This window comes from Condylura cristata, unplaced genomic scaffold, assembly GCF_000260355.1.
Source record: "Condylura cristata isolate star-nosed mole 26May11 unplaced genomic scaffold, ConCri1.0 scaffold00011, whole genome shotgun sequence".
Classification (NCBI taxonomy): Eukaryota; Metazoa; Chordata; class Mammalia; order Eulipotyphla; family Talpidae; genus Condylura; species Condylura cristata.
In genome coordinates, this window is record NW_004567112.1 from 9,075,696 (window position 1) to 9,086,500 (window position 10,805).

General features: G+C 50.9%; 1 protein-coding gene across 7 annotated transcripts in view; it reads left to right on the plus strand.

Moving 5' to 3' along the window:
• Window positions 1-5,207, plus strand: part of ABLIM1 (actin binding LIM protein 1) — a 241,769-nt gene extending 236,562 nt beyond the window's left edge. For all 7 annotated transcript variants that reach the window (XM_012723613.1, XM_012723611.1, XM_012723615.1 and 4 more), the window contains one exon: window positions 632-5,207. In XM_012723613.1, coding sequence (XP_012579067.1) covers window positions 632-745 — 114 coding nt within the window. In that variant the 3' untranslated portion in view covers window positions 746-5,207. The remainder of the gene's footprint in view (window positions 1-631) is intronic.
• Window positions 5,208-10,805: the final 5,598 nt, after the last annotated feature.

Below are 10,805 nucleotides of genomic sequence, written 5' to 3' on the forward strand. Positions count from 1 at the left end.
CTGTTTCCGCATGCCTTGCAGAAGGGTTGTCTGGCCCACATACCCAAGAACTCCCCAGACACGGAACACTGATCTTTGTACTTTTCCATCTGAATGACTTTAATTAAGAAAAACTCTGGCTGCCAGTTTTCTATAGTGTCATTCCTCTCCCTGACAAAAGACAGCAGAGAACAAAGGATCTGATATCCTTAGGGAACTTTTCTAGGAGGAAGGACGGGTTCTCTCCAGCAAGTAGTCATCCTCTGGAACTCCTGTGGCTGAGCCAGGACCGAGGGCCAGGGCTCCCCAAGGACCACGCTGGAGGTCTCTGGCTTTCTTGTGGCCTCTGTCCATTTCCCCTGCAACTTCTCAACATCCCAAGGATCTGAAGTGGAGTCACCTCCAGCATAATAATTCACTACCTCTGACCCTTGCCATTACATGTTATTCTAGTAATTGCTACTGCACCAGCTCTTTGGTCGACGGGGGAGGGAGGGTGCCTCCCTCGGCCTGCCCAGGAAAGGAACCTTCTGGCCAGTGCCTTTAAGTAAACAAACCTCAGAGGTAAACTCTTCCATGACTCAGGCTTGCTCTTAACTCAACCCATCTGTGTGGCCAGCAGACTGACCAGTCTTCTTTTTTCCCATCACAGCGCCACTTAGCCCCAGAAGTTTTTCAGGAAATCTTTGGAATGTCTATACAGGAATTTGACAAGTTACCTCTTTGGAGACGCAATGACATGAAGAAAAGAGCAAAACTCTTCTAAATCCTGCGCATAGTCAGCAATTAGAGAAAGGACCGACCATGGCAGTGACACACAGGATGTTGTATTAAATCCCAAAGTTGATTGGAGAATTTGCAGACTACTGTCTGCAGCAAGGAAAACAAAAAAAAAAAAGGGAAAATCTCATTAACACACCCATGAGCCAAATATCAGGCCATCCGATGGGCAGCACTCGCCAAGAAGCAATGGGGTAGAAATTTCTACATCCCCACACTGGACAGTAGTGTTCACACGTGACCTTTTTACATCACCTTATGTACACAGCAGGAGCACCTTCTCTGGTTTTCCTTTAACTGTCGTCCAAGCATAGCGCGAACTGTATGGATCAGAGCCAGCAAGTGCCCTTAGGATGCCGCATGGAGAAACACAGTGGTCGCGATCCCCAAGTCTGAGCACCTAGACTCGTGCAGCTCTGTGGCTGAGAGGCGCACGCCCAGGGCCGCCTCCACGGGGCGGCAGTCTGGCGCAGTCTTCCTCTCCCGGCCTTACGCCGCTCGGCCCAAGCTCCCACAGGATGAAAGCAAGTCGGGGACCCCAGCAACTTTGCTCGAGTGGTCTGAAGAGCAGCCAGAGTCATTTTGTCTAAGCCCCTAGTTCTCCATTTGTCTGATAGGACCTGGATGGCAAATTACTTAGCTAATGGTAAAAAAAAAAATTTTTTGGAAACAAAGAGAAGGGAAAAGAATGAACAGAAACCTTCCTCCCACCCCCGTGATCCAACCCTCCCTCCCGCCCCCCAGTTCTTTTTCTGCTTCATATAGTGCGCTTGGTTCTTCTCCCACCAAAGATAGGGGGCCATCTTAGGCTCACTTTGCAAAGAAAGGAAGGAGGGAACCATGGCTCAGGCTGGCCTGGCCTCTGCTGTTCGACGACCTTTGCCCAGTGCCAGAGCACTCTGAGGAGGAATAAAGTTCCGTGTCCTTCCAGTACAAGTTCTTCCACTTGCATCCTCTGCTCTGTCTGGAGTCCCCTGAACCTCATCTTATGAGCTCATGCTGATTTGAGTTTACTTTCCAGGTCTTTTCAGTGATAGGCTAAGGAAGAGCATGCTTTTCTCTTTTAAGTCTCTGCATCTCCCAGGTGGATTGCCTCAAAATGAATTTGTCCTTTTAAGCTTCCCTTCTTGCCTGGCACTGTCGACTTCTTGGCGTGCATGCGTGCGTGCGTGTATGTAGGTATGTGAGTACATAATCACCCAAAGTATTTTTGTAAAGTCCATCTTTGTTCTTTAATTTCAGTTCTGTTTGAATGTGTTGCCGCTTCCAAGGACATTTCCACAAGTGTTTGTCTCAGGTCAAGGGTGAAGCCAGACTGTACCTCCACACCTCATGCTCCTTTGGACGGGAGTTAGGAAGAAGCCAGCACCCTCCACACCTCACCTAGCGTCAGGCTGGGAGTGAATGCAGGTCATCTCACCAGGTCCTCAAACAGCCCCACAGGTCACACCAGGGCCCCGGGCTTCACCCCCACATGGGTTTAAGACCTCATGGCAGTTCCTGCCAGCTTCTCAGACAGGTCGTGGTCAGCTGAGGGACCCCACGCGTGGGAGGTTCTCAGCTTTAGGACTCCAGTTAGGAATGGGAACCTGGTTTGAAAGCCAAGGGAGAGAGCATCTGAATTCACCTGCCTATGGCATTGATAGGAAAGCTGTTCCTGCCGGCACTGAGCATCAAGCTTGGTGGGATCGGACACCAGGGGAAAAGCGGGTGGGTCGTTTCAGCAGCCGCCTGACTCAAGCCCTAGGCAGCAGTGCTGGAGATTGCTCCACAGCCTTGTCCTGCGCTCTTGCCTGGGCAGTCCAAATCCCCTGTCCTTTCAGTGCTGAGAACTGAGTGTGAGTGTGGGTGGGTGGTGGTGGTGACCTGTGTTCACTCGTTGCAGCCCGTTTCCCCCAGGTCCCACCCTCTCCCCTTCCCTGTGGCCTCCCCTGCGGCAGCAGCCCCGGGTGGCACTGTGTCCTTGCCCTGCCCTGATGAGGTGTGAGGGGAGGGAGGGGGTGCAGTGTGCATCCCTGTCTTGAGAACCAGGCTGGCCAAGTGGACTGCAGTGTCTGCCGGCTGAGAGTCGCGTTTCCTTATAACCAGTGGTTTTCGTTGGTTAGTGAATGTTGACCCAGGTCCTGTAGATCAATTGTCAGTGTGAGAAAAATTGCAATAATTGCTAAAGAACAGAACCCCAAGTCCCCCCCAGTGAAGCTCTACTTTTTCTTGTAGCTTCTGCCTTCAGTTTAGCATCCAACTTGGGGAAGTGGCTTCTTTACCTATCAAGTGTAGGGACTTGATTTGAATGGCACTGTAGAAATACATAGCCAGAATTGCCACAGCCTTCTGTCTGCAAGCAGAGCAGTGCTGAGCTACTTCTAGTGACGGGACTCGGAACCCGTCACACTGAGCAGGTGCCCCCACTCCACACCCCAGCAGAAGGTGGGCCCACCGCCAGGGCCAGTGTTTGGGCTGCAGTGCCCTGTCTGTTTGGTTAAACAGACACAGCATGCTCACCCCTAAAATGCCCAGGCCACGGACCAGAGGATGGATGTTGTCTGCATGGACCCCACCCAGCACTCCATGTAACAATCCTAGTTACTCCTGGTGCCCCTGTCAAGGGCTGCACTCTGAGTGTCGGGTCACTCGAGAGTCACTGATTGCGTTAGGTGAAAGAGGTCCCCGCAAGAATAGGAAAGGCAGTGCTTCCTTCAAACACTTTTCTTCCAGAAAAAACCAAGATACCCCGTGGTCTTCCCATGTGATTTAGGATGACACAGCAGGCGTTTGGGAAGGTGGACAGCCAGCTGGGCATTCACAGCTTGGTCTGTGTGAGCGATACGATCTCGCGTGACCCCCTCACTCACTAAATTTAACTGCTGGTCTTGGAAGCCGTGAACAGAGAAGTGCAGAAAGGTCATTTTTATGTGTCCTCTCTAGTGTCTGCTGCTCCCCATTGTCTCCGTTCTGTTACCACCTCCTCTCCCCAGGGCAACCCTTTTCACCAGCTCTGGTCTTCTCCGTTTTGTTAACCTACCGGAGAAGTCTCGCTAGAAAATGTTTATAAAACTTTCCCCTAATTTCTTTACACTTTGAGGCAAATACCTTTTTCTAAAAAGTTGCTTCTCAAATGATTATAGAAGAATATATTCGCTTTTGCAAGTTGTAACACTCAACCATTTTTGACTAGCACCGTCTTTCTAGAAACTTTAAAGCTAACTCAGTGTGAGTGATCTGTGTTTGAGGGGCAGGCCGCCCCACGGCTGTGGGTCCCCAGAGCCCATTTCCCCATCAGGAAGGACAGTGGAGGGAAACAGTCCCTGCCATCTGCTCTTCCGTGTCCTCAGAAGCCAGCTCTCATTTATCCCTGGCCACTGTGGAATCTGCTTCCTAGGCCAGGCTGATTGTAGTTGACCATTAAGATTATTTTCTTTTGACAAACCCAGTGTTTGTCAGTACACCCTAAAACTCACTCGTTAGTACTCCCTTTTGAAGAATATTCACTCCAGAAAAAGAGATGATTTCTTGCTTGAGAGTTGCAGTGACACCCCATTTTAGTGATGATGTGTATTAAGGGAATGTCCCAAATATGTTGTAATGAAAGAAAGAGAAACTTTGATTTAAAAAAAAAAAAAAGTACTGTCTTTCCTGTCTTCCCATTGTGGCCCAGGAAGCAGAGGGGGTTGGTGACTGATGCTTTGCAAATGGATGTTTATGTTCTTGTCTAGGCAAGTGTAATGTATGGCAACTGGGGTGGGGGGTGGGGGTCAGTTTAAGCTGAAAGAAACTAAACAGTCGATGTGTACACAGCAAAATGGAAAAATGCAACATTTTCTGAAGCTTGGTGTGATTGAGTGGCGACAGTTATCACTAAATAAAATTCTTCCCCGAGTGTCTTTCTGGACTGAAGATACCCACAAGTCACTTCCTGAACCCGCCCACCAAAGCTAGAAGGAGATGGTGTGTACCAACGCTGTACCCCAAGATCCAGAACAAAACGAGCCACTTCATATTGTCCACGCAGATGTTTCTTGAACCTACAGAAGAGAAAACAACCGTCTGCAAAATTGGTGTTTTTGGGGGATTTTATGTGTAGACCAGTCCAGTAATAAACGTGTGATTTCCGTGCATTGCCAACGATCCTGCAGCCAAGCTCTCGTGGTTCTTTCATTTCAAGTTGGGTTTACCGTCCTTCCTGGCCTCCCCCCTCAGAACTGTGAAAGCAGATGTGGGAGAGCCGCTATTTCGAAGATGTGTCGTGCCCCCCGTGAAAGCGAGCAGGTGTCCGTCTGCACCCCGAGTGCCGCGCCGGCATGCAGAGTCGGGTGGCCGGCTGGCCCGCTGGCTGTGTTGACCCTCGGCCCCCGCGCACACCCCGCTGCCGGCAGCACCCCTGTGCCTCTGCGCTGTGCCCGTGTCCCCCTGTACTCTCAACGTGAATAAAGTGCGTGCTTTATTCGTCAGCGCATCCACACCGTATTGCTTTCTGGGTCCCCTGCTCCCTTTCGGCATCCACCCCGCTAGGAACGCTTTTTGGGTCCCCGTTCCCTTTAGGTGTCTACCCCGCTAGGAAAAAGAGCAGCCAGGTTTCCCACAGCCCAGTCAAAACTAGAATGGAAGCTGTGCGTTGGAAGTAGATTTTTGAGCAGGCAGGAAGGTCACTTAGAAGGGGAAAGACAGCGTGTCACGCAGGGGAGTCTGGGACTACTGCTCAAGTAGTCCAGACCATAATGACAAAGTCGGCTGGAGAAAAATTCACAGAGCTGTTGTCCTGGGCTGGCCTAACAGACTCGTGACACTGCAGGGCCAGCGTGTCATTGGGACAAGACTGGGGACGGGGTGGTGGGACGACAAGAGGCCCAGAGCAGCTGCCAGTGTGGCTGTTCAGCGAAGGCACCAGGAAAGTAGCTTCCAATCTCCGACCTCCCTCTTTTAGCAAGCGGAAAAGCTAACTGTTTATTGTTATGTTACTGGCCCGCTGTTGGGCTTGTCGGGAAGTTCAAAGACGGCCGTAGCCCGCTCTGACCACCACCCTTGTAAGAACAAGGATGTTCTTACAAGGGTGGTGGTCAGAGTGTCCTCGATGCCTGTCCTGGTGGGTTCAGCTGCTGTAGCAGAGCGCTGTGGCCTGCGCAGCTTGAACAGAAGACACGTTTATTCCTCACAATCTGGAGGCCGGGAAGACCAAGCTGAACTTGTTGGCACATCCGGTGACCGGTGAGGGCTTGTATGGAGCCATCTTCCCATTCCTCATGGTGGGCAGCAGAGACACAGGAAATAAGGTCTCAGGCTCTTCTTACAAGGGCACTCATCCTTTCATGAGGTGCCACCCTCATGAAGTAATCACACCCCTCCACCCCCAAAAGATCCCACTTCCTAGTCCCAGTCGCTTAAGAGTATGGATTTCAACATCAAGGTGAGGGATGGGAGACACACGCACCCCATAATACCTGTCCAGGGGCTCCCTGCACTACGTTTATGTGACCACTCACTGGAAGCTCAGAGCAGGTTTTTCCTCCAGGCAGTCGGCCTGTCACGTCTACTCCTGTAGGACACAGTCAGGAGGCCCCCCTGAGGCCTACATTGTGCTCACTTCTGCCCCCACCCACGCCGGCATCCCCATCATGGTCATAGTCAGGTGGGCCTCCAGGTCTACCCTGAGCCCTTGGTGGCGTTTGCATAGCTGATCACCATTTCATTGAGACGTGGACTCCCGGCTCACTCGGTAACCACACACACAGCAGAGCCCACAAGCATGGGAATTCAAGGCCCTGTGGCCAGCCCTTGACTTGCCCAGTGCTCAGCTTTCTCCTGTAAAATGCCTCCTGCCTTCTAGCGAGCCTCTCAATATCACCCTCTTGCTCTTCCGAGCCCCTGGAACTCCCCTGAGCACACCATCACCCCTGCCACCTCTACAGCTTTGCTTTTCCTTTTGTCCAGAGGCCAGGAGGTGGAGAGCTGGAAGATCCAGCCCCCGGGGAAAGAGGGAATGGCAGTGCCGACTACTGGCCATGTCCTCCCTCAGCAATTGGACTCACCCATGTGAATGTCCCCTGGGCTCCATTTGCCCTAAATGAAAGACAAGCCCAAGTTCATACTCTCAGCCCATTTGATGGGCCCAGCCCAACCTGCCCCAGTAAATTCCTTGCATGCCTGTGGTTGAACATCACATTTGTTCAAACTGTGGACTTGTTCAAAACGACAAAACTTGTTTGCAAGTGTAGTCTAGCTCTGCAAGCCAGGCATGTGCTTCTGTTCAGTGGAGCAGCAGTGGATCCCTAGGGGGTGCTTAGTCTTCGTTGTATCCCTCATGTCAGCCCTATAAGTCAGATCGCTGTGCCCACACCACTGTCCAGAGGAGGAAACCACAGCGCGGGACCTAGTGAAACATGCCTGAGCACTTAGCTGGAGAGCAGACAGCTGGGCTTGCCCAGGGCGGTCCCACCTCAAACCCTGGATGTTTGCCTCCACATCCCACTGCCTGTAACCTCCTGAAGGTGAGTGTGTCTCCCACACCCTCAATCTCCTGGAGCCCACTGAGCAGAGACGACTCCCTGTGTCCTCCAGGGCCATTCCCTTCAGCCAACCATGAGCCCCATCACCAAGACACAGTTAGGGACAATGCTTGGGGATACTCGCTCTATGCCTTCAGACCGATTAGTTAGCCTGTGTGGCCTAAATTTGTTCACCTGCAAAACGGACACACCAAAGTGGCTGCTGAATTATGTCAACACACGCTGAGCACAGCCAGGGGCCTGGCATAAAGTAATTGCTCAAGAAACCTCAGGCTCTCTCTTAAGAGTAATTAGCAACTGAAAGAACCCTGTCAACAACCTAATCCTTGGTTTTGTCGTCATTCATTAAAAATGAATACCTGCTTCTGGCCGGGTGAGGCCAGTGGAACCCCAGTTGCAGTAAGAGAGAGCTCTCAGACAGGAAACATCAGCAGATAGTTTTGGGCAGTGGGGGTTTCTAATGTTTGGACAAGGTCTAGTACTATTTTAAACGTTTAAGAATGGCGGGTTTATACTGGACTTGACTTTAGTCCTTCTATCAACACTGCCTTTCAACAAGCCCACGGCTGCTTTCTGTGCTTCAGTAACAGCTCTCTCTTTGTCCAATAATGGTTTAAGATGGAGATCTCATGCAGATGTGCTAATTAATAGTCATAATAACAAACTATTACATAGCTGTAGAGCACAGACTGTCCCCTCCAACTCTGGGTTTGAGTTCCAGCAACATCAATAATTAACTGAAACTAGTGACAATTTGCATACATTCCTTAAGCCACAATTTCCATTTCTATAAAATAGGAGAAAGGAGAATACCTACCTCCCAGGGTGCTGGTAAGAAGCATGTAGAACATGACCTGGCATGATATGTAATGAGCACTCAAGCATTCACTTTTCACAATAGGGACTAGGATTGACCTAGCCCTGGTTTACTTCAACTTCACAGAACTTACATTGCTTCTATCTTCGAAGTGAGGAAACAAAGCCAGAGAAATTAAGGATCTTCTACATGATTGCCTACCTAGTGGAGGAACCAGGATTCACGCCCCAGTTTCCTGAGTTCCACACTCACTGTGTGGGCAGGTGTCATGCAGCGAGGACTGGCACCCTCACAGCACAAGGGTAAGGCTGTTCAGAATGGAAGCTCCCCAGGGTGCCAGTTCTTCCTGCAGTTTTAGAGCCCTCAGGCCTTGCGTCTCCAGATTTGTCCTGGCTGACTTGAGGATGCTTAGAAAACACCACCTGCAGAAGAGCTGAGGCTCAGGGTGGCTTGAAAGATTCCAACTGTATGACTCACATCAAAACCATCCAAGGCAGTAAAGACTCAACTGTTTATGGTGTTTGGCATTTTCTTGGCTTGAGAAAGCCACGGGTCCCGCTCAGCCTCCCCCCTGTCCATGGCTGGAAGGGGATGCCTCCTCCCACAGAGGCAAACAGCCTAGCCTGGGTGTGTCACCAGCCTGGCCCGGCTGGACAAGGCCCATTGTTGATCGGGCAACTGTGGAGGGTGGGGACTTGATGCTGGCAACTTTCAGAAAGCCCAGGGTGTTTGGAAGATGGGTGCACAAAGCTTCTGGAAATCCCAACCCCAATCTTTCCAACCTGCTCCCATATCTTCCCTCCTCCTCCACAAGGCCAGATGCTGACCAAGGTGCCCCTGCTTCGCCCAGGGCCCTTTAGGCTGTGGGGGAACTCAAACGTGACCACATTTATTTACTTTCCAGTCTCAACTGGATTAAAAAAAAAAAAATGTCTCCAGAGCCTTATTGTACCGTGCACAATAGCAACCCCGGGGAGGGCTTTCTGTGTTTGTGCTGTCTCCCCACTGCTGCTGCTGCTGCTGTTACTAACACAGCCCTCCCATCAGATGGAAAGAGAAGTGGGCTTGGGAAAAGCTCCCGCCCAAGCAGAAGCTGTCTGTGCTCGGCCCTCAGTATGTTTTCCTGGCGGGTCTTCCCAGACTAGCCCAAAGGGCAATGAGGCATGGCAGAGCTTCCATTCACAGAGCTTGGGAATCAGGCCTCAGCCCGTGAGTCCAGAGAAAAGAAGGTGGTGGTGTTGTGACGGGTGGTCAGTTTTGAGGGCTTCCAGGGTGCCAGGCACCTGGGCTACCTACTCAGAGCAGATCACATAAGCTGTGAGGGGAACCCAGCCCTGGACGAGCCCCTCTGGCAAGAGGGTGACATGCAAGGACCCTCTCTCAAGACCAAATGCCACCTTCCTCCTCAGGCCCCACAGTCTCGAAGCTCCCCTCGGGGGCACGTGGTTTTCTAATGATTTGCCCAAAGAACCATCTCGCAAACACAGATGGCAGTCCCCTCAGCGAGGTGGAGCCTGGCCAGGAATAACACCGCTCTGTTCTAACCTGGAAGGATGCCAGAAAGAGGAGCTTCTTTCATTCCTTTTATTGTCTCAGAACATGTTTGATGGAAAGTTGGAAAGGATGGACGGCAGTTACAGTCCCCCTGGAGAAGAGCAAGAGTCAGCTGGGTTCTCCTGTGTTTTGTTTTCACTAGAAGGGCCCCGCCCCTTCTTCACCTAGAACAAGGTACTTCAGACAACTGGGTACTGCTAGTATTTATCGTTATTTTAATTAAATGCTCCTGCTGGATTTGCACTTTCTCATGCATAGCTTATAATCTCTTTGACGAGAAGTCATCAGACAAACATAATCAAAAGGCATTTACTGCATGATCAGTCATGATTCAGGTGCAGGACCTGAGCCAACGCCCAGGTGTGTTCCTTCAGGAGCAGAGAGATGGTCTGGGGCTTGGGCAGTTGCGGGGAGATTTTGGGTTGGTTCTTCAGTCCATGTGTTTATCTCTGGTTGGTGGGCAAAAAATCTTTAGACAGAAGGCTGCAGTGTGGGCGTCTGTTGTCATAGTCAGCAATGATCTCTTGGGGTTTTTTTTTTTTTAGTCATCAAACAGCTGAGTCAGGAGGTTTAATTGTTACCTAGAATTCTCAGTGGCACAACTTAGAGACAAGACGGCATCTGTCTCACTCAAAATAGTCTACACAATCTCCACCAGCTATTGTCCTGCCACACACTCCCAGAGACAAAGTTTACTCCCAGAGACACAGTTTAGAGATTGTCCAGGTTTGCTCAGGAGTGGGGAGGATCCAGATTCTGACCCAAATAGAACTCCAAAGCTCATGCTTAACCCATAGTGAGATTCAGATTTGGTAGTTCAGGGTGGGGGCTGGGTAAAAGGATCTTAACATCAAAGTTGAAAACATCCAGGTGTTTCTTTTTTCCTTTTAAAGATTTGTTTATTTATGCATACAGAGCTGAGGTATAAGCCAGAGATGCAGGGGTGGTGAGAGGCTTCACCAGAGACAGAGCGGGGAGCAGAACAGGCCGACTGATGAAGTACACTGCTGAGGGGAGCAGCAGGTGGGTCAGGAGAGGTCATGTGGGTCAGCTGGGTCAGCTCCGGGGCGGGGGATTGAACTTGCTCTGAAGTGCACGGCCAGCTTGCAGTGCTGCATTCTAACCCATTGCACCACCAGGGAGGGCCAACATCCAGGTGTTTCTAATGCTCAATC